General features: G+C 43.6%; 1 protein-coding gene across 1 annotated transcript in view; it reads right to left on the bottom strand.

The window, feature by feature from the left end:
* Positions 1-24790, bottom strand: part of LOC141993703 (uncharacterized) — a 448175-nt gene that overhangs the window by 179805 nt on the left and 243580 nt on the right. The window contains exon 4 of the mRNA XM_074963248.1: positions 14248-14411. Coding sequence (XP_074819349.1) covers positions 14248-14411 — 164 coding nt within the window. The remainder of the gene's footprint in view (positions 1-14247; positions 14412-24790) is intronic.

The following is a 24790-nucleotide window of genomic DNA, read 5'->3' as shown; positions in this document are numbered from 1 at the left end:
AGTGAGAAACTAGATACAATCCACAGAGTAGTTCAAAAAGCAGTAGATATAAATAAAGAAATAAAAGCAGTAGGAGTAAGCAAGCAGACGGTGTGGATAGTGTAGCAGGGGATTTCACAAAGGAAATATTCTTGGCCAGACATGTCGGAATGTACACGGAATAAAATATTACTTGAAAAACAGCATATAATCTACTGCCAGCATCACCTTATTTGTGAAACAGAAACCACAAGAATGAGAATTGCAGCCAAATCAGAGGGAGATCTACTACAAGCATCGTAGCAGAGCTGGAGGCACATGTGACTGGAGATACAATGGGAAATCCAATAAGGTAAATGGCAAGGGCAAACGATACCAATATCTGTTAGTTTATCATTATCTTTAACAAATAAATAACCTAAGTAGCACGAGTTAATGCTGCAAATCAGGAACTCCAAAAAGTCTGTCCACAGAATGGAAAGAAGGAAGCCACTGTATTTGTTACTACTTCCATTTGTAGGCAGCAGCAGCAGACAAGCACATGCAAATGGACTCCCAGTACACTTGGAGAGTTCCTAAATTCTGTTTTGAGTTACATATCTGCAAATTACAGGTAGGGTTTAGATCCAGATACCTTTGAACTGTGTAGAAGATACAGTTCCAAACCAAATGGTGTTACGCTTCCAGAATGGAAAAGGGGGAACCCATGGTATTCTGAAGGCAGTATCATGATGGCTTCCAGGAGGACAGTGATGGCTGATCCTCAAAGATTATGGGGTTTGTGGGATTCTGGCTTGAAGGAATGGCACAGAAGAATCATACAGCAGTTTTCCGTTCCCTGCCAAGGTTTTACCTATGTCAAACCAAGGCCATAATTTGTATCTTTCCTTCTGAACTCCAATCCCCATCTATTTGATTTTTATAGTGCCAGTTACAAAGACTGTTCTTCAGTCTTTATTTAGATATTTAGTCATGAACAGAGCTTTGCAGACAACTAATTTTTTGGTTCAGTGGCTGAACCAAAAAACAAACAAAACAAAAAAAACACAGTTGTTTCAAGTCAAGCCAAATTTTTCAGCAAAAACTAAAAAAGTTGAAAAACACAGGTTTTAGTTGGATCAAAATGTTTCATATTGTTTTGGGAGCTTACCCTTGTTTATGTATATATAACACTGCAGTAAAATTCAAAACAAAAAGATGATTTGAATCAAATAAAATGTTTCATCTCTAACAAGCTAAAACAAAACATTTCCATTTAAAAAAAAAAAACCACACACACAATTTGGCAATTAAACTAATTGTTTGGTTGACCTGAATCTGCATTTTTCAGCAAAAAAGGTTTTGAATGAAAAACGTCACCCAGTCCTAGCCATGAATCCTGTTTGTTCACGTCAAGTCTTCTATCTGTGGGTACTATAAACAAAACTGAGACCTACTTTCTTTACAGCCTGCATAGGCTCTTGCCTCTGCTACACAGCAAGCTGGCTCCTTTAAACCACTCCCACGTCAGATGGCTTACTTTCTAACCATGTTTTCAGTATTAGCTCTTTGCACATGCCAGCAATCATTTAAATATTTTTGAGATCTTGTGAAAAAATCCCTACACAAATAATAAGTATCTGCACACATGAGTCTAATACCTACATTTGACCTAATTCCATGTAGGTGCTAATCCATGCCCATAATTTAAACAAGTCTTTATTTTGCACTCAAATGCATACCAGATGTAAGAGAAAAATCAGGACACTTACTCAGAATGCAAGTCTTGTAAAACAGAATTTTAATGTGATGGACCACTTCAAAATTCAGCTCCTCATGGTACATAGCAAATGCTTAAATGTCTTGGTGAGAGAGACTACTGGACTGTTATTGTTGTCCTACCATATTATATGTGGGTTTTGTTGGCTAACATGAGAAAATTGTGCATGGATGTAGACAACTCAATGGGATTGCTATTGTGACAGCCACCATCTTGGGTGACACACTGGGGACTGAGTCAGGGACCTCAAGACCTAAAAAGCATGCTACAGCTTGAGATAAAGAGCCAAGCTTCTGTAGCTATTAGCTATAACAACTCATATCCTCTGTGCATGGGCAAAGGGGGGGGGGAATGTGTAACACACACATTCACGGAAGTTAAATCATCCCACTGTTGTGCAGCAGAATCATTTAAATTAGCACATCCCAGTGCAAACAAATATGCCACTTAAAAGGCTACCCTGGTTAACAGAACTTCGTAAGACTATATGGAGTTAGGAGGTAATCACCTTTTTCTTTGAGAAAATTTAGGGGTCATGAAAAGCACTGAACTCCTGAGACAGAAATTCTCTATTGACCATAGACTGGGTACTAACCAGCTGATAGCAATGAAAGCTTCCTCACTCTGCCTTGGCAATATGCCTCAAACATGCACCTCTAAGAGCAAGAGTTTAATTTACTCCCTTGCATCCCTCTGTAGGTATGTCAATATTGCTATCATGGGATGGAGTGCAGCTGAAGTAAACATACCTTAACTAACTTTAATCTCACTAGTTCAGTGCAGTGAAGTTACAGTGGTGGGTGCTTCAGCATGGATTGTCCAAGCCTGTCCAGATCCCTGGGTACGTAGTCACAGGACAGGCTTGTACTGAAGCCTGCACTGCCACAGCTTCACTGCTCTGGTACCCAAGATAGCAAAATTAAAGCTAGCTGGATATGCCTACTTGAGTTGTAGTCAAACTCTGTGATTGCAGGAAAGACATTGCACAAGCCCACGAGAAACTGGAGTGAGACCACTAACTCGTACATACTGCCGGCCACTGCCAGCACACAGATTGCAATAGTTTTTAGTTACTATAGAAGGGGCTGCATTCAAATTGGTCCTTTCAAGCTTGTCTACACTGCAGTAAGAGACTTGTGACACTGCTGCAGCTGGCCCGGGTCAGCTGACTTGGCCTCACATGGCTATAAAATTGCAGTACAGAAATTTGGGTGTGGGCTGGAGCCCAGGCTCTGAGACTCCTCAGCGTGGGAAGGTCTCAGAGCCCAGGCTCCAGTTCACGCCCTAATGTCCACAGTGCAATTTTTAGCCCCACAGGCTGAGCCCTGTGAGCCCCAAGTCAGCTGACCTGGGCTCTGACACTCCATTCTCTCCTAGCAGTGACGCTTTCAGCAAATGTCTGGTGGACCTTCCCATTCTTTTTGTAATGTGATGGTGATGAATGGGTTATGTTATTCCTTAGAATAAAGCATTAGACATTTGGGCTTTGAACAAGAGTACCTAATAGTCTGGACCTTTTATAATTGTTTAAAAAAAACTGAAAAAAAAAATTTGCTCCAAGTACTTTATTCCAAACAACAAAAATCTAACCAACATCACCGACACTTGCCCAAGTTCCTCACATAGCCACTATATGCACTGTGGGACTTGAACACCTTAGATTATAGAGTGCTGTGAATTTACCCCTCCAAAATGACCTAGTATATGTTGCTTCTTATACTGCCAACCCCCAAACTGCTGTACTTTTATTGTCTTCACTAAGAACATGGGGACTCCAAAAGTGGGGGCCTTACAGAGTAAAGCCCATTAGAGTCATTACACTGGACCACAGTGGGGAGTGGAATAGGTCCCCAAATTATTTGAAATATATTTGTAGTTAAGTCTGGATTTTTCCTACAGAGCTTGAAGCTGAATAGCCCCTGTTTCTCTCCTAATCAATTTGGGGATGGGGGAGGGGGAAATCATGTCCTCTGATTAGACTGATTTAGAGTAATCCATCCATCCTGCAATTCAATTTCAGTCCAAAGTAACATTTCCTTTAATTTAAAATGAAAATATTTGAGTGTTTTGGACCAAATAAAATCTGGGACCTCCATGCTTACACAGGAGTACAATCCTTGGAACTGCACACACACACACTGCTTGATACACTCATCAGACCTGCTTACGTAAGTCAAACCTCCCAATTCAGATATGGTTCTGAAACTTGCCTGAGCATTTGCCCCAATGGACTTCCATGGCAGAACTCCCTTTGTCTTGCAGTGGTGGAGAGTTTGCACTTCCAGACATCAGAATTGCAGAAATTCTTCTCCAGGTATTTCAGAATCTCTGACAATAATTGGTTTGAGTTGGGATCTAAAAACTGGCAGAGATTCAGGGACAAGGGCAGACAGTCCTTATTCGGTCTGATCCCTTCCTTGTGCGAGGGGTAAATACCAGCAACAGTGTTTGAAAGAAGCCAGAAAAACACTCAAACTCAGTTGGTTGAATGTTTTTACATTCTCCAAAATGGGTGGGTATTAAATTGCCTCAGTCCTGTTTCCTTGCCAAGCTCTAGAAAGTGTTACTTCCAAAAATGTAATCTCACTGCCAGCAAAACATTTCTGGTGATGAAACTTTAACAAAGCAATTTAGATTGACCAGTATGTTCACTTGGCAATAATTTGTGTAAAATATACAAGCTCCCCCACACCTCCATCCCCAGATTCCCCTCCCCCCACCCTCTTTGAAGGATATCCTAAAATGTGGGGCATTTGGATCCGAGGTTTAGGTTAAGGCACATATTTCTATTTCTGAACCTTCACTCTGTTTCTTAAGAGGAAATGTGGCAAACTCTTGTTTTCTTTAAAGGAAGGAGTGAATTCAGGCCTTCCTTTAAACTGCATTTGTTGGCATTACCATCATCAGTCCTGCACAGTTAGCTCCACTTTAGTTGTGTCACAGAACTTTGAAAAAAATGTTCTAATTCCATTCAAATGATCACCACAGGCACCGACTTTCCCAGCTCTGCCCCAGGCCCCTCCCACTCCACCTCTTCCCACCACCTGCTTCACCCCCACCCCGCCTCTTCTTGCCCCATTCCTTGTCCTCCCCCGAGCACACTGTGCCCTCATTGCTCCCTCACCAGTGCCTCCTGCATGCCACAAAGCAGCTGACTACAGTGGGTGGGAAGCATGGGAAGGGAGGAGGAGCTGCTGATTAACACGGCCTGCCAGCGGGTGGGAGGAGATGTAGGGGGAGGGGAGGAGCTGATGGGGGGCTGGCAGTGGGTGCTCCCATAGAGTTGGCACCTATGATGAATATAGACCCATGTAAACTCCACATATTAACAGAGGGGTTATTTTAGTAATCAAAGGGATTCTTCTTCATTCCCCTTGTTGCGTACATTTGCAGCAGGCTGATCACTAGGGTCCAGATATTCAAAGATACTTAGGCATCTGCCATTGAAATCAATGGGGGTGAGTTAAGCACCTAAATACCTTTGAGAATCTGGGCCTAAAGCCTTGATTCAAAGCCCACTGGCATCAATGGGAGCCTCTCCATTTCCTTCAATGGGCTTTTGGATCAGGCCCTAGGATTTTACTTGAAGGCTGTGCAGAGGTGCATTAGCATACAGACACATTCTGCCTATAAACGTGTCAACATGCTGCTTCTTTTTAAGGCCCAAATCTGCCCTCAGCTGCACAAGCATGGCTCCCATTGAAGTCAGCAGGAGGGGCCCACATATATTCAGAAATCTTGGCTTCAGTGTATATGGCAACTTCTGTTCAAAAGGAAAAAAGGAAAAAAATAGCATAAAACTTGTGCAACAAAAATCATGAATGTCATCAAAAATGAAGGTATCCTGTTGGTTATTTAATGGTTTGTTTAAACTATGAAAAACCCCTCCTAGTATAAACCACAACCAGGTAATGTTTTTAAATATCACTGGGTTTTTCTACATTAGATGGTATGTGGTGTTTTACAATATGTTAATTAACACCACTCATTTTTCTAATCTAGAACAGCCTCACAGCAGGATATTGGTTATCTTTATTTTGGATAAAATAAGAGGAATCTTCCCATTTGAATCTGCATTTTAAATTTGTCTATTCACTCTGTGCTCTTATACATACTTGAGATTGTATTCACTGTGCCAGAATGAAACAAGTCTTTGGTAGCTTCTCCCTTGAACTAGCAAACGAACATGACTTAAACTTTGTACTCTGTAACTGAGGTATCCCTTTACTTGAAGGCTTTGATGACTTCCTCAGGCCCGCATGTTATATAGTCTTCAAGGGCTTTTAGGGACTCAGGGTCTGATTTTAATTTATGTGATTTTTCCAGTAATAATAATGCCCAAATAAGATATCCATTCAAAATCCATAATTTTAAATTAGAAGTAAAAATTTGATAGGGGTCTATTGACATTCTCTGTTAAATTATTGTAGCAGACTTCCAAGGGAAGGCTTACATAGGCAGAGTTATTACCAAGAATAATACACAAATTAAAATCAGTCTTTTATCATATTAGAGTGTACAATTCAGATCAGAAGTGAAGTGGCTGGTACTCTTTCATTACAGCTTTATTAACTGAAGAACACACAACATTGGAGATTATATTCCAAAAACAGGTTAAATAAAACCAGAATTACTTTCTGCAGTCATCTGAGTAATAAAAAACTGTTCAGGGAGCTCAGGAAATCCTTTAATCTCTTAGGTTCCGAGTCCAAGTATGGATCTTAAATTTAGGAGACACTAAATGAAAGATCCAGATCAGGCAAATAAAGATACAATGTCACCCCACTGACAGCACTTTGGAACATCTTCAGCACCACTGTTATGAAATAACATTTCATTCTCATGTGCTATAGTTACACAAACTGATTGAAACTCCAACTGTTCCTTCCTTTGAGAAGCCCAGGAGTAGGTTGTTGTGTAGTGTGTAATCAGATACCAGAAATCTGAAGCATCCAGCTACTCAGAATAATTTTGCAAGGATTTATGCACTCTCAGAAATCTGCCATTTCATTACGTGTATTTGCACTCTACCACAATCTGCTTTGGGAAAAATATCAAGCAAATGAACTTTTTACATTTAAGAAAGGATAGTAAATGCCACTTCTTGTCTGTTTTTGATGCAAATCTACCCGTTTTTGCAGGCTAATTGCTCTGTTTTCACGCAAAATAAAAGAATTTTCTGTCAGATATGGGTCCATTTCCACAAAAGAGGCCATTTTGACTTAGAGTGCTTGCATATCTTTGCCAGATTTTTCATGTAAGTGGGACTATTTTTGAGTTCATAATGAACTGTAATATCACAATGTTTTCAAGTAGTTTTATCTTTCCCTTATCAATATTTTACTCACCTCTATTAAAAACAAACCTACCAGTTCCCACTTCAGAAATAGTTTCAACTCCAGGCTTTGTTTGATACAAGTGCAATTAGTTATTTGAAACTTTGGAGAGTGCCTACTCACTCCACAAAGGAGATTGTTATATTTCACAGATATACTTTTGGAAGCCTGATGCTGTACTTCAGAGGAGTACAAAGGAAATATTATAGGGCTGATCGGCTCAGTTCTTTCCAGCGCTAATATCTGCAGCAGATGTTAGGTGAACCTCTCGTTCTTTTCTGTAATATGATGTTGATGAATATGTTGTACTATTCTTTTAGAAAAATAGTCATTTGGGCTTTGAAAGAGATACATTTAATAGACTGCAGAGCTTTTACATTTGCTTGAAAAATAGGGTATTTCATCCTAAACAATAAAACCTAAGTTCAATAACATTTACATCTGTTTCATTAATTGTCCACCTTAAACATCTGTCTAGGTTTTTAGTGCTCAGAATTTATGGCTGTATGATCTTTTGGTATCAAGGAGTGGTTATCTGTTTAAGAAATACACTTCCAGTGGAAATCCTCTATTGTTTTTTCTTGCTGGTAGGTAGGTCCTGTTCAGAAGCAATAGCTGCTGAAATGGTTAGTGTACAATATGGCCTCTATTCAGCAGAGCACTTAACTTTCCATTAAATTAAGCACATGTTTAAGTTTCTATGGAAAATAATCCTCCCACAATTTCTGGTTCATTTGGAGGAAAGGAAAAGTGTATACTGGTTACCCCAAGTGGTTTTGTCTATGAGTGAGGCTGTGTTACCAAAGGGTATCTTTATGGAAAATTCTCATACAAGTAAAGAAAGGAAATTGGGAGAATAAAATGTATATTAAATTGTTCTTCTTCCTTTACAATCAGGCAACTCTATTTGACATCTTATACCAGATTCTTGTCTTTGTTACATGCAGAGGTGCTCACTATATTGCATGCTCCCTCCTCATACGAGGAGCTCTCTCAGTGAGCTTTGGCCCCTGTCCCTAAGTTCCTTCTCTTAACAGGAGCAAAGATGTTTGCTCTGTAACATTCTGCCTGTTTGGGAGACCCACACTGGGCTGGCTGCTGCCTGGCATAGCCTGCAGAGTGCCTATGGGGTGCTGCAAAGTGCCTACCCCCAGCGTCTGGACTGTAGGACCTGTGGAATCCCACACAAGAAATTCCAAACTCTGGGAATGTCCCTGTGCTGCCCCAGCTCTGTCATGATGGGAAGAACACAGCCAGCCACTCCCCCTGCCTCCCACCCACCGCCGCCCCAGGAGGAGCCACACAACTCTGTGGCAAGACGAGCACAGCCAGCCATCCTGCCCTGGCATGCTTTGTACATGCTGCCACACTGGGCTATCCCCCAGGTCACACATGCTCTCACTCTGTTGTGCAGTGAGAGCACAGGCAGTCCCCCTGACCCTCATGGAGATACCCACTCACTGCTCTGTGCTATAGGGAACCCAGCTGTCCCCAGATGCCCATGGAGACACCCACTCGCTGCTCTGTGGTATGGGGAGCCCACTCAACCCCTGCAAGGAGCCACTCACTCTTCCTTCTCAGGCTCAGGCTGTTGCTGCTCTGGACTTCCCCTCGGCACATGTTCCCCAACTTCTCTCCCACACGGCACATGTTCTCACATACAGAAATAGGAGTTGGGGGCTAAGAGTGCACTCAGCTGGCTCCTCAACCCCCAGGCCCAAGAGAGGTCCCCTCACTGTCCTCTGCCCAAGGAAAATACGTCTGTCAGGGGAAAGAGACAGTTCAGTCAGCTCCACGCAGCCCCCAGAAGTGACTGGCATGTCCCTGCAGCCCCTAGGCATGGGGGTGATCAGGGAAACTCTGCGCACTGCCCCCAGCACTGCCTCCACAGCTCTCATTGGCCAGGAAGCACGCCAATGGGAGCTGCAGGGGCAGTGCCTGTGGGCACGGGCAGCACACAACACACACAGCCCCATGACCCCACCGCTTAGGGGCCAGACATGGTGGCCGCTTCTGGGAGCAGGGCAGAGCCAAGGCAGGAAGGGAGCCTGCCTTAGCCCACTGCACCACCAGCTGTGAGCCGCCTGAGGTAAGCACTGCCCAGCCAGAGCCCACACCTCGAACCCACCTGCCCCAGGTCGGAACTTCCTCTCACACCCTAAATCCCTCCCAGACCCCACTCCCCCACCCCAACCCTCTGCCACAACCCTGAGCCCCTCCTGCACCCAAACTCCCTCCCAGAGCCTGCACCCCAAACCTCTTCCCACACCCCAATCCTCCTGTCCCAGCCCGAGCCTGCTCCCACACTCCAGACCCCTCAGCCCCATCCCAGAGTCCCTCATTTCTGGCCCCACCCCAGAGCCTAGGGGAAGCCCCAAGCCTCTTCAAACCCTCCCCCCCCCCCCCCCCCGCTGGGCTGTGTGGCCCATGACTGATTTTTTTTCTGTGGGTCGGTGGCCCCTGATAGAAAAAAGGTTTCCCACCCTGGCCTAAAACATGTCTGGCCCATGATGGATTTAAATGTACTAACTTGGTTATTCTACCCCATTTGGTGATTAAATATCATGGTAGTAAAAATAGAAACTAAGGTAAAGTTTTCCATAACAGTTTGTTTTATTTAGCCACTTTTGATTTAAGAAATAACCTAACCCTGGTGGAAGGTAAAAAACTGTTTAGCTGCTATGTAAATGTTTCTAAAAGTAACTCCTCTAAAGCCATAGCATTCATTTTTCTTTCCCTCTAGTGCCTAGATGCTGATCGATGGAATGACATGTTTTGGGTCAGGGGGCTTTACCACCAGGTCGAACAAGTCAATCTACATTCTCCTCAAGACCTAGAAGCTTGTGCTTGAGTTTCCTTTATTGTATTGGTAAGGAACTCATTTTGAGTAATCCAGACTTAACCCTGTTAAAAAGCAAACACTCCACACCTTTTGCATCATCCTTTAAAAGTCCTTGAGTCTCTACTGGTGTCCCTAGCCTCTGTTTGCCAGAAGCTGGGAATGGGCGACAGGGGATAGATCACGTGAGGATTTCCTGCTCTGTTCATTCCCTCTGGGGCACCTGGCATTGGCCACTGTCAGAAGACAGGATACTGGGCTAGATGGACCTATGGTCTGACCCAGTATGGCTGTTCTTATGCACTGACTACAGATAGCTCTTCAATTTGCTTAATCAGAGGTACATTTTGCCACCTCAATAAATTTAAATGTGTTCAGGCCCAGTTCTTTCACAACCTGAGCCCAATTCAGCCCTCAGCTACACCAGTGCCATCCCAGTCAATGGGACTACATAGATGTGAATGGGGACAGAATACAGCTCATTATCCTTAAAAACAGGTTTTAATTTATCTAGATAGCATTATGAAGGGCACATGGAGCTGTACAGGAGGTAAAGCGTGCCAAAGAACATGTAACAAGTCTATGCTGAAAACAGCGTACAATCTAAACTAACACAAGTGGCTACAATGTAGACCCAACAGCAGTGGTGCTGGAACAATTTTTATAGTTGGGGTATTGAAGGCAGAAACCATGTATTTGGGTTGTTATTATTACTTCAAGCCAGGGGATGCAGGAGCACCCCCAGCATCCATAGTTTCAGCACCTATGCCAAACAGAGCAGGCCTGATTCTCCTCTTGATTACAGGGGTAGAAATCAGGTGCAAATCCAATGAAGTCAGCAGAATTTGACTGATGTAAAGCCAGTGAATCAGGCATAAAGTGGCATGTGGTCATTATAGGAGGAATGCTTCAAGTAGCTGGTGGGATTTCAGAAATATTTTGCAAGAGGTAGCTGGCTGAATCAGTTAGAAAAGTCAAGCGTATGGGATGGAGTAAAAAAGCACATCAGGATGAGGTGAAGGAAGAAAAGGGAGTGGTCAGCAATGATTGTCAAAGAATTACAAGAGTTAGAACTTCTCATCCTTAACTCCCTACCACAGGTTCTCTAATCAACTAATTCTCTCCCTCCTTTTTATTTTTTTTTAAAATAGGAGAGGGTATTTTCTGGGGACCAGAGAAAGTTTTAAAGCCAAGACTATCAGCATATGGACCTATGATAGAAAGTTCACTGGCTTTAAGATCCAGGGTTCTGAGTTGAACCCATTTCCCCATTCTCATTTCTGCAGATGATTTTTTATGACTTGGGTCATGTTTTTTGGGCCCAAATTTTCATTAATGGCCTTTGATTTTGGCCACCTCCGTTTTTGATTAATCAACTTTAGACGCCTATGACCCGATTTTCAGATGCTCATGACTATAATTGTGGCTGAATCAGGAGTGTGGAGAGGAGGAAGGTAGAAAGCCATGTGCCTTTTGTCTCTTGTGCATCCCTACAGCAGACAGCCCCAAAATGGTGTTTGTTTTGCCAACAAAGCTTGTCCACACTGACTTAGTGGGCAGCAAGCCAGGGCATGAACCTGCAGGACACTAACTTGGCCATGCAGGCCCTGCTACTGTGCACTACAGGTTCCATAGCATGCGTCAACATTCTGCTGTCAAAGCCTACTACAGAACCTTTAGTGCATCGCAGCAGGGTCCACATGGCCAGCTAGTGTGTGGCAGGTTACAGGGCTGTAGCTTTACGCTTTGGCTTGTTGCACAGACTGACTGACCGGGTAGACAAGCCCGAAGTTGTAAGTAGACAGGAAACTGCTGTCCATTTATTCTCCTTCCTCAAACTGTTCCTCATCTCACTGTCATTTGGCAACATCCTCTGCTCACCTTGAGCCAGTGGGTGAGCATGTTCCCAAAAGTGTGGAATAGAGAAGTCCATCTTATTTCACCCAGAACAAGGGGTAAATCATATTAAAGATTGTATTCTGGAGGTGCATTGATACCTGAAAAGCTAACAGGATTTTTAGCTTAGTTTATTCTGTGGTTTTTTTAAATCTACATCCATTGCATTTTTTAATTATTACAAAGGTTCTTTCTAAACACTTCATTGGAGGGCACTTAATGTTTATGACTATAAAAGATGAATCTGTATTTTAAAAACAGAAAAATAAAATAATGGAGATTTGTCACAAAAATTAAAGAACTGCTTAAAACCAGCCACAGGAAGCGGTTTAGCTATTTGAATCCATGCTCACAAACATCAGAGCAATGCAGGAAGGTATTTTGCATTCCACCTCTCAGTTCTCTGGGATTGCCAGGAAGATTGTGCTAATACACATATAATAGCGATAGCTGTTGCTGCGTAACTGGCTACAGCTCAGATTAGACATGCCCCTGATAGACCTTAATTTACACATGCTTTTTCCCCTCAGATACATCTTCCACTTGTAATATGGTTACATGCAGCTTCTTTTCTGGACATGGATTGCCTCATTTTCTGGCGGAGTAGGCTACGCATACTGGCGAACAGGCTGTACCATTGTGTACAGTCCCTCCCCAAGGTCCATGCGAGATGAGCTAGCTCTGAGCCAGTCCCTCCTTACAGCAGTACCTAGACAGCCCTAAGGTTTCCATTGACTTGCTAAACCTCTCTTTGTTGCTCCCATAGCACTGGCTTCTTCCGTGTCCATCCTTTCAAACTCACCACTGCCAGTGCAAGAGCTTTCTCCTCTGCAGCTCTTAAAATTGAGAACAGCCTTTCCATAACCCTACACCTCCTCCCCTGCCCCATTGCTCCTCCCACATATGTCTACAACTCCTATTTTCTCTCTTCTCTGCTTATTGATTAACTGTATTGTTTACAACTCTAAAATGATATGCAAGAGTTTTTATGGAAGGTACCATAAAAAATTTTGTAGTGTTTCCTAATTTAAGATATATTGACCCAGACTAATCTTTGTTGTTACCTGAAATGCATTGTTCTCCACCGTATCGTAGTCCGCAATCCATCACATGACGTCTACACAAGAAAATTAAATCAGCTTAACTACATCACTCCGGGGTGTGAGAAATCCAAACCCTTGAGGAGCATAGTTAATCTGACCTGACCCCCAGAGTAGACCACGCTAGGTCAACAAAATAATTCTTCCATTGACCTACCTACCACTTCTCGGGGAGGTGGACTACCTAAGCCAACAGGAGAAGCGCTGCAGTGTTGCTGCTGTGCCGTAGACAAGCCCTAAAGCTAGAACAAGATCCTGCAGTAAAGGGTAGATATGTTGTGAACAACAGAATTGCAGAATGGTGGAATACATGGCGCCTTTCATATAAAATTCTCAGAACAGAAATTTAGAAATACAGTTTTGAGTAAATAGTAGTTACTCTAAAAACAAAATTGCAGTTATTTTTGAAAATCGAGTGTTTAAAAGCCAGGAAATTCAGAGTTAAGTTCTACAAACAATCCAATCTCTTATGCCTCTCTCTAATCCCTTTTACTTGAATCATAAGTACTGAATAAATAAGGTATTAACTTTAAAATGTTTTCACATCACAGGTTACACGGACTATAAAAGAAAAGGTAACATTTTCTGTATACAAGTGTCAGTACATTCTTCAGCCAGTTTGTTTTGCATGGATAGGATACAGGTGCCTGTTTCTGAAGGATGAGATGCTGGAGCCAATATAGGGAGGATGAGGTAGGGATAGGCCCTAATCAAATACCCCAAGCCCAAACACAGGGTTAGATTGACAGCACAGATATTTAGAAAGCAGATTTTCCATTCTGTGCAAAATTTTGAGATTTATCTGGGGGGGGGGGGAGAAGAGGAAGAAATTCTTCTAAATTGGGATTTTAAAAAAAGCCAGATTATCAAAATTTTACACAAAACAAAATTCTGAAAACAAAAATTTGGTGTCAATTGAAATGTTTTATTTCTAAAAATTGAAAAATGTTTCGTTTCTATTTCAATCCCTTTATTTTATTTTTCAATATAAAGTTCATTTTGAAACAAAAAATTTTTAAAAAATCCTTTTCATTCTGAAGATTTCTAAATCGGTAGTTTTGACATTTTAAAAATTGGAAGAAAAAAAACTATTTCACAAAACAGTAGGTTTTGTTGAAGTGGTATTTTCTGGCAGAAAATTGTTTTGACATTTTTTGTCAGCCAGCTCTAATTTGCAGATGAGCTTCTCTCTACATAGAACAAATGCAAACAGGGCTTTGGAACTGTGCTCCAGCTCCAGGCAAAAACCTGCAGCTCCACTGCTCCGGAGCTGCCCCACGCAAACAACCCTAATATTGCGGAATTTCTTATTCACGTCAAGGTTTCAAATCCACCAACCTTCAAGATGTTCAGATCTTGCGGTTTGGGTCCAGGCCCTTTTCTCAGAGATACCATGGGATTTACGGTCCACATATGATGAAAAAGATTTGGTTTCTCAGGCTCATAGTGGAAGAAGTAGAGGGGTTGGAATCCAAAGTTCACAAAATTCCCTCCTGATAATGCTAAAGAGAAAAAAAGTGGATAGTTGGAGGAAGCCCAGCTCATTCAAGTATGCACCACAAGGAAATCTTTAGCGAGATTACAGTCACCGAGGGTGAAATCTTGGTCCTGCTGAAGTCAATAACAAAGCTCCAAGTGATTTCAATAGAGCTGCAATTTCACCTTAAATCAGTTCATAATATTTTTGACAGCAAAGATTTAATTAAGCACCAGAGACCAATAAGATTTGTTTTTTTCTTATAACGAAGTGTTCCAGTGTAACAAGTGTGCGTGTGTATATACATATATATATATATATATACATACACACACACACACACACACACACACGGTTTATCATCACCTGTCCTTCTTTTTACTTAACCTATGGTTTTAAGTGAAAGAATTAAATTTGTGCTAATTCTGCTCGTTTCTAACTGTTTTGAGTTACAAATGGGAAGTGGACTGAGCCTGATTGCTCCTTTGAGCAACATGCTATTACATCTAATATAGAGGATTTAGGGAGAACACACTTAGCTCTAAGTAACTTATACAGAAAAAACAGAGAGATGGCAATACCACCCCACATTGAATTTACCCTCAAGAGATAAATCAGCATACTTGCTACCATCGTGTTTTTGCAGATGGTTATGACCTACTAAGGCACCAGCACCAAAAACTCTCACCATGTTATCTTTACCTAAAAGAAAATGCCAACATCCTTCAACTGTTCACATATGCAGATAGTTGGCAAATAGTAATGTACTTAGCTTTAGTACCATGGATGGAAGTTCATAATCAGCCTTGTAAAGTTTGTTTTGCCCCTTTCCAGGGGGAAAAACAAACCACATCGTTTTGTTGTTAAATAAACAGGTATTGAACAATTAATTTGGAATGCAAGAAATAAAATTTCCTCCTGCAGCAGAACAGTTCACATTGTCCAGTGGGTAGAACAGAAGACTGAGTTAGGACTTCTAAGTTCTGCTCCCAGCTCTGTTACAGACTCTGGCAAGTCACTTAGGACTTGATTCTGCACCATTTACGTCACTGGGAGCTTTGTCTTGTATTTCAGTGAGTGTAAGATCAGTCCCTCAGGGTCAAACTGTCCATTCCCCAAAAATAGCCACCTGAGGGGGGTAGTGAAGCCAGTAAATACAGAGGTGAATCTTGTACAGTGTCTTGAAAAGCTGCCTATGGGGGAACTGTTTTGTTGGGCTTTAGGGGGAGGATGCAGCCTCACAACCCCCATAGATCCAGGGTGGGGAAGTGGGGACAATCAGTCTATCTACGGCACCTATCAAACTCCTATCTAAGCACTGAGCCAAGGAGAAGAGACCCCTAGCTGGGTTCTCCATGCAGATCTTTTACCCTCCACCACTAGTGCTACTTTCTTCAGAGTGCATGACTCCTGCAGGAGCCATTCTGCCATAGAGGCATCACTCCACAAAGCTTCCCTATGGGTTCTGAAAACACAGCATAAAAAAAATAAATCATTTCTGTTTTTATAACTAGAGAAAGTAGGACACACAACTATAAGAGAGAAAGATGCAGTGGGAGCAGAGGGCAAGTGTGACAGGCCTTAAGTCAGCCATGATTCCTCCATGATTTATGTTACAAGCGAGAGCACTAACACTAGATCCCCACATTACAGAGCTGGAGTGTGATGGTCACTGAACACGGACTTTTGCTAATGAATTATAGTTATAGAAACACCTACAATAAATGGGTAAAATGCACAGGTGCTCTATAGCTCTTCACATTTCTCATTTTTTTTAAACATAAGGTGGAGTTGTCTAACTGCCTCCCACTGGTTGGCAATAGAAGCTACTTAGGGACACTGGTTCAAAGTTTTTCAAACAATTTTCTTTGTTTTCCCTGGGGGGGAGGGCGGGAAGAAGAGTGACTTTCCTTTTCCCTGTCAACATATTTATTTCCTTTTGCTTTTCTGTGTTACACAGTAAAGTACAACTATGGTCCCAAAAATAACCATGTAAAAATGGCACCTCTATTCAAACACCCCTGCTCCCTGTGTGTTTGAGTCAGAGCTGCTCACTTGACTGTCATAAATGGAGAGATGGCAGATTGTCTCCTCACACCAACAAAATGGCCAGCTCTGGTCTAATGACAGACTCTTTGGTGACTGTATAAAGGGCAGAGTGTATCACCAGTTAGCTTCCGGTTGGTTTTGCAGCGTGGGAAGGGCTATTGTTAGTTCAATGCAGACGTGGCGCATTCACCTGCTTTGGGGTCAAGGTAGATCTCGGCAGCACTGCTCAGCCACCGTGGCCATCTGTGGAGGGGTGGGATAGGACTGTAGTGCCCTTGGTAGCCATCTATTCTTCCTACCCCTTTCATTGGATTTGCATGGAGGATATTTGAAAAGCAAATCTAAAATTAACACTTCTGTACTAGACTATGGGTATGGCTACACTACAACAGCTACTGCAGCTGTGCTGTGGTAGCACAGAGGCTTCCTACAGCAATGGAAGGTGTTTCCCCCACCCAATCCCCCCTCCATCTCTGTTGTAAATTCACTTCTCCAAGAGATGGTAGCGAAACTGACAGAAGAATTCTTCCTTCAACCTAGCTGCATCTACAGTGGGGGTTAGGTCAACCTAACTAGGTCACACAGGGTGTGAAATTTTCTACAACCCTGAGTGATGTAGCTAGGTTGACCTAGATTTTAGGTGTAGGCCTGGCCTACAAGAAGCCAGAAATGGGACCAACGGATGCACTCTTCACTGTAATCACAAAGAGGCTACAGCTCTAACATGAAGGAGCAAAGGCACAAAGCTAATTTTGGACATTCCAGCCATCTTCACTTCAGCCACATGACCTCCCTGTGCAAAACTCTTCTGCTGTGGTTTGCAGCAGTTCTGAGTAAAAATGGGGGGTTGTGGGTGTCTGTTTTCATTCACAACCCTAATCACAGGGAAAGCCAAATCTAAGAGCAAGATGTCCCCACAGCCATTGAGTTTTCATAGTTTCAGAAGGAAGCCATGTGGCACTCAGCCGATTTGCATTCCTGCCACCTGAAGTCACAAATCCAAAGCACCCTACATCCAGTACAGGTTCACCCAACCTCAAGCTCCTCAAAAGGTTTACAAACCTTGGCAAGCCTTGCAAACCTGACTCACTTTGCAGGTTTGTAACAGAAGGCAGTCCAGGCACATTTCACCTGGTTTCAAGGTTGATTATTTCATCAGTGCGCACCACAAGGTCAGATGAGAACGTTTGATTCTGAGGAAAGATCCTAGTATTTTTATTCTGAGACAGCGACACAGACCTACCATATTTTTAGATTGTGAGATTTTACAAGTTGCCTTAAGAGAGGTTATGGGGTGGGTGCTTCTCTCTTGTAAAGAGACTGTGAAAGGGGAACTTATGTACATATGAGAAGATACAGAAACCACACTATTCACAGTAATTGACTACAACTAGACTAAGAGCCTTTTTAAACATTAGCAAGGTGCTGCGCTGTGCTTCCATTTTTTGGAATGAATGCATTTATTTGGAATATAAGATAGTGAGGGATCAGAGAGATGAAACTGACAAGTAGCAAAAGAGATCAGTGGGTGTGGCTTATTCAGCTTCTCACTCTTCACTAAAGGAATCTTTCACAGCCAGGTTTTACATCACTGCTGAACGAGGGTGAGAAAGTTCCCATTCTAGATGCTTAAAATTACGTCTAACCTGTAATTAAATGCAGAACTTCAGGGTTCAATTTCACTGCCAATTCTATGGTATTCATAGGTACAGAAGTTAACTCTTCTTCTTCTTTGCCATTCCCCTGTTCAGGGTTAGCAACTTTTATAGCCTTCTTCTAAAACTCGAGTGTACTCCAGGCTGTCATGTAGACTGATCTCTCTGAGGTCCACTGATATTTGGTCCCTGTACCAAGTCTTTGGGATCCCCTGGGTCATCTTCCATCCATCTCACTGAAAGCCATCCTATTGATATAACTTCAGTCTCTGCTGGACACACCCATACCAATGTAGCCTACCTTCCCTCAACTTGTTTTCATTTGGAGCAACCTCTATTAGGCCCCTTACAATCTCGTTTCCCTTCCTATCGTGGAGCGTCCAACCATTTGACAATCTCAACAACTTCATTTCTGTGGTAGAGAACATACTGATCTCCTTTCTTGTTGCTAGCCTCTGATCTGTACGTTACAAAGGATTGAATTACAGTTTTATACACCTCTATCTTTTAACTTTATCGGCATCTTTTTGCCACAGAGAACTGGGGTTAGGTCCCACCATTTGTGCCAGGCTGCTTTAGTACCATGCCAGGCATCACTCAGGAGGGTACCATCACCACCAATCACTGGTCCTTGGTAATTAAATTCCTTTACTGCAAGCTCTCAGAAATTAACAAAAAAACAGCTAAATTTAAATCTTATAAAAATATTTTCACTGCATCCAATCTTGAGGTTATTCAGAAAGTTGAGTAAAGGCCTAAAGCAGTGGAAATATTGTTTCTGCTATGAGGAGGACTAAAGAACCCACAAAGGAGGGACTACCACATATTCTCAGCATACTGCAGAACTTACTTCCATGGTGGATCACAGCAGATAAACGTGGAAGGAAGGACAGTAAATGAGATCCACACAAAAGGAGCATGTGGTCGGTGGGTACACACTACTTACATCCATATAATCAAAACCACATGCAGGGGAGAACAGTGAGCCATGTGCCCCATAGCCAGCGGTAGTAGCCATGGACCAGTTATACAAGTGCTAAAGCTTGCGAAGGCTGAAGATTACTTTCCTCAGTTCCTGCTGTGAGCACAGCTCAACCCAGCTTGCTGACTGAGGATCAGGCCCTGTGTTTGATCATTTTAGGGGGGAGGGGAGGCTTGATAAGCAGTGTTGGTAGTTTGTCTTTACTATACAGCAAATGTAAGTGTTTATTGCTTATGTGAGGCTCACTTTCAAAGAAATAAAATAATTCACATTAAGTATGTTATGTGTTCAGAAGGTAACATGGCTTTTAGCAATATTGGCTCTGTGTAAAAGAAACCCCAGGGAGCTCTTAGCAGTTGCCTTGTTAGATTATTGAAAGGGAAATGAAAAAAAGTCTTCCCTCTGCTTTGACTCTATACCAAGTTCATCATCCAGATACTGCCATCATCATGACAGAGCAACAAACAAAAAAAAACCTTGTACATGGGAAAAGTCTCCCTGTGCTAACTCAGGGCCAGCCCTTGGAGTCCTAAGCCCCCAGCCTCTCCTGCACAAACACCCCTGATCTGGGTGAATGATACAAAGAGATGAGTTAAGATTTCCTTTTTTAGGAACAAAGTCAGTTTCTGTCTCAAAGACAAGGTGGGTGAGGCAATTTTTTTTACTGGACCGACTTCTGTTGGCAAGAGAGAGACGCTTTCAAGCTTACACGAAGCCAGACCTGAAGCAGAGCTCTGTGTATGCCAGAAAGCTTGTCCCTCTCACCAACAGAAGTTGGCCCAATGAAAAATATTACCTCACCCATCTTGTCTCTACTATCCTGGGACCAACATGGCTACAGCAACGCTGCATATAATTTCTGTCTGGGCATTTCTATTGCCCTATCTGCCTAGCAACCAGCAGCCTTTCTGCTGCAAAACGTGTATACTACTTGCTAATGCTGGAAGTTTGCCAGTGTAGTGATTTTTCCCTTAAGATAATGGATTATTTTTGCTGCCCCCTCTGGGATTCATGACATGCAAGACAACAGATCCATTGATTTGGGGGAAGGAAGTGCAGGGGGAAGCTAATTGGTATTTTAATAGAAGCTTCTGGGTAGGAAAGGTACTTTGGTCCAGGGAATAAGGCACTGGACTGAGCCTGCTTTTTCATGCTCAGTTCTCCCATTAACTCCCTCAATAACCAAGGACAATAAGCTTCTCTGTCTTAATTTCTCTACCTGTAAAATGGGGATAATAAGATTGTAAAGTGCTTTGAGAGCTACACATGAGGAGTGCTATATGAGTGGCAAGGTATTATAAGTGCTTCTTACCTTGCAGTGAAGTAATAAATCTACAGAACAAAATATGATTCTATTATGACAAAAGAATTGCCATCCCGGATCAGATCAATGGTCCATCAAGTTTAGTCTCTGACTGCAACCAGTATCATGTGTTTAGGTACAATAATCCTTGTAGCAGGCAATTGGAATAATCTACATGTAGGGAAAATTCCTTCCTAAACTCCATCAATTATCCCCTGAAGCATGAGGATTTATATCCCTTTTGTTTTTAATCCTACCTAATAGAATTCTTGATTTCCCGTTACCCTTATAAATATTTAACCCTTTTTTGAATCCTGATAAACTGAATTTACCATCTCTTCACAATTTTCATTACATAAATCTATATGTAAATATATTCCTAGAAACATAACAAAAACAAATATTAAATAATATCAAGGGGCTAGTTTTCAGTACCATGTGTGGCAAATTATTAATTGGAGCTACACTTAAAAATCCACAATGTGTTTCATGGCAAATGTAGCAAGCCTGATCACTGATGTATTATGATGCAAGTTCCCTTTAAAATCATGCATTCCCTTAAACATCAGTGAGTTATACAGAGCCAAGATTCAGAATGTAGAAGCCATGCATCAAACTTTACAAAAGTAATCTTGGGTATGTTTTGAACAAGTATAGGCTGGCTTAATGTCTGTGATTGTATCTCATTAGGCACTGTTTATATATTATCCAACTTCTCAGCACAATTTTATAACCCTGGCAGGACACAGATGGAATTCTGTTCCCTGTCAGACCAGTAACTCAGCAATTTCATGGAGAGTAACATACGAGCCTGACATGGAATTCAGCAAGAGACCCAACATTCACATGGAAAGCAGAAAAAATGTCTCTTGCAACCCCTCTCAGTGGCCCCTTGACAGGAAGGCAATGCACAGCTGAAGTTTCCCGCTTGCCACAGTGCTGTTGGAAGCTGCATAGAGGGCAGGAGACACAGCATTAGCTGATCAGATTAACTTTCCTTGCTACAGAAGTTGAATAAGAAAGATTTGTTTGTAAAGGGTAAGCGCAGATCTGTCCCTCACTGTGACAATGAAAGGACATTGGTAATGTAATGAGATTTAGCATGTCTATGTTTAGCATGTAACTAGCAAAGGAAGCTGCTTGGACAGTGGGGTTTAACACCCGACTTGAGCTGAGCTAATAGCTAATTTTTCAAGTTGGGGGATGAATCGAAAAATCTGAAGAAAAAAAAATCAGTTACATTTTAATCAAAGTTTGGGGAGGAGGGTTCAGTTTCCTGCCCAAAAACAAACCAAAAAAACCCCTGAAAAATAATCATTTTGGGTCAAACAAAAACATTACATTCCCCTCCACCCCCCATGTTTTTCATTATGTTTTGAGTGGGTTTTTTGCCATTTGTTTTTAATTAACTAAATTTTAAAACAAAAGTCAAAATATTTTTATTTTGAGAAGGACAAAACAACATTTTTTTTCAAAATGGCCAAAATGAACCATTCTGATTGAACTTGCAGGAAAAAAAAAACCCACCAATCATAATTTTGTCCTTCCCCCACACCTCAAAAATGCATTTTCTGGAAGATTTATTTTTCACCCAAAGAAAAAAAATTCACACAAATTTACAGCTGTGAAAAAACATTTTCCCCCAAGGCATTAATATGATGAAGGAATCATACAATTACACAAACACAGATATATACTGATTAAAATAAAATATCTATAGAAGATACAGCAGCTTTCCAAAGGCAAAACAAGAAGCTTTGGAGTTATGCTGTCTCATGCTCAATCTTTGATCTATAGCTTGTTGGGTGATCTAACAGGGTCAGCTGCCTCCTGAGCCCATCCCTATTGCCAGGAGTGTCTCTGCAGCACCCTGCCTTGGTTTCCCCTGTTCAGGATTCTAAGTAAATTCCATTAGTCCAGAGTCTTTAACACATTCCCCTTCTGGCTCTAATTAGTAGAATTCAAAACAAACTCAGTCCTGGTGAGTCCTCCCCTTTCTGGTTCTTCCCTGCTTTGACAAGCGACTACCAGCCATACCTGATAGGAGTCTCTTGGTCTCTAAAGCAACTGACTCTTCTGAAGCCTGCAGGCACCTCCTAACCCTCTGTAGCTTCACTCTGCCACAGCTTCCTCCTCCTGTTTCTCTCTGGCTCTTTATAGAGACCAGCTGCCCTCTCAGGTCCACTGGGAGGCTGTTAATTAGACGCAGATGGCCTGGCACAATTCCCTTTCAAAGGGCCCAGTCTACCCTTGTTGTCAGGGCCATCAGAACTACAGGTAGGGGAAATAAGCTCAGGGTCCTTGGGAGTAGCAGGGTGTTTCAGGCCTGCTCCTCCTACTTTCAGTGGGGAAACTCTCTAGTGTACTGCTATGAACACAACTTTGTCCTCCAAACCATCATCGAAACGGCCAGAAGGGCATGGAGGCAGTGCACAGTAGCATGGCTCGATCTGGCTAACGCCTTTGGGTCCATGCCTCACCACCACATCTTTGCCACGCTCCAGGAGTTTGGGATGCCAGAGAACTTCCTCCATGTGATCCGAGAGTTGTACAAGGGATGCAGCACCACCATTCGCTCGGTCGAAGGGGAGACCACCGAGATCCCGATCAGGAGTGGAGTTAAGCAGGGCTGTCCCCTCAGCCCCATCATCTTTAACCTTGCAATGGAGCCGTTGCTGCGAGCGATCTCCAATGGCGCAGATGGCTTCAACCTCCACGGTGAGAGGGTGAGTGTCCTGGCTTACGTGGATGACCTGGTCCTGACCGCGGACGACCCAGAGAACCTCCAACGTATGCTAGATGCCACCAGTCAAGCTGCCGATTGGATGCGGCTCCGCTTCAATGCAAAGAAGTGTGCATCTCTCCACATTGACGGCAGCAAAAGGGACTCGGTGCAGATGACAGGGTTCCAGATCCAGGGCGAGCCCGTCATCCCCCTGGCAGAGGGGCAGGCCTACCGGCACCTCGGCACACCGACGGGTTTCCGTGTCCAGCAGACACCCGAGGAGACCATCCAGGAGATCTTGCCAAGATCGACGCCTCCCTGCTAGCACCATGGCAGAAGATAAACGCCCTTAACACCTTCTTGATCCCCCCATCTAGTTCATCCTAAGGGGATCCGTCGTGGCGAAGGTACCCCTCAACAAGGCAGACAAGATCATCTGGCAGCTGGTGAAGAAGTGGCTGTTCCTTCCCCAGAGAGCCAGCAATGAGCTGGTCTATATCGCCCACAGGCATGGTGGTGCCAATGTCCCCCGCATGGGTGACCTGTGTGACATCGCCCACGCCTTCCGCCTGCTGACGTGTCCCGACGCCATGGTAAGGAATGTCGCAGCAAACGCCCTCCATGACGCAACAAAGAAGCGGATCGGCAGAGCCCCCACCAACCAAGACACCGCCAGCTTCCTGAGCAGTTCCCTGGATGGCGAATTCGGACGGGACAGGCGCGACATCGCTTCACTGTGGTCCCGCGCTCGCAATGCCACGCGTCGCCTGGGGAAGCGCATCGGCTGCCGCTGGGAGTGGTGCGAGGAGCGCCAGGAGCTGGGAGTCCTGGTGCTGCAGATCAGGTCTGAGGACAACACCATCGTCACCCCGAGCGCCAGGGGCATGCTGGAGAGGACCCTGAAGGCAGCCATACACTTGCTGTACATGGAAGCCCTGAAGCGTAAACCGGACCAGGGTAAAGCCTTCGAACTGACCAGCAAGTGGGATGCAAGCAACCACTTCCTCGCCGGGGGCGGCTTCACCCGTTTCGCCGACTGGCGTTTCATCCACCGCACCCGGCTCAACTGTGTCCCGCTCAACGGAGCCGTCCGCCATGGGAACCAAGACAAGCATTGCAGGAAATGTGGCTACTCCAACGAGACCCTGCCCCACGTCCTGTGCAGCTGCAAGCCCCACTCCAGAGCCATCCCACAACGCCATCCAGAACCGCCTAGTGAAAGCCATCGCACCGCGCCTGGGGAAGGTCACCATGAATGGCGCCATCCCCAGTACTGACAGCAGTTGCAACCTGACGTGGTAGTCACCGACGAGGCCCAGAAAAAGATCATCCTCGTCAACATCACTGTCTCCTTCGAGAACAAGACCCCGGCCTTCTGAGAAGCCCGAGCTTGGAAGCTGGAAAAATACGCCCCACTGGCCGACACCCTGAGAGCCAAGGGCCACGAGGTGCAGATGGATGCGCTGATCGTTAGAGCCCTGGGCGCTTGAGACCCCTGCAATGAGCGTGTGCTGCGGACCTGTGGGATCGGTCGACGCTACGCACGGCTCATGTGGCACCTCATGGTCTTGGACACCATCCGATGGTCCAGGGACATCTACATCGAACACATCACTGGTCACCGACAGTACCAGGAGGTGTGAGCCGGTACGACATCGTGCATCAGCTATGGGAAAGGGACTGAGAGACT

Source organism: Natator depressus, chromosome 9 (genome assembly GCF_965152275.1).
Source record: "Natator depressus isolate rNatDep1 chromosome 9, rNatDep2.hap1, whole genome shotgun sequence".
Classification (NCBI taxonomy): domain Eukaryota; kingdom Metazoa; phylum Chordata; order Testudines; family Cheloniidae; genus Natator; species Natator depressus.
Note: the sequence above shows the minus strand (reverse complement) of the source record. Positions and strands in the feature narration are given on the sequence as shown.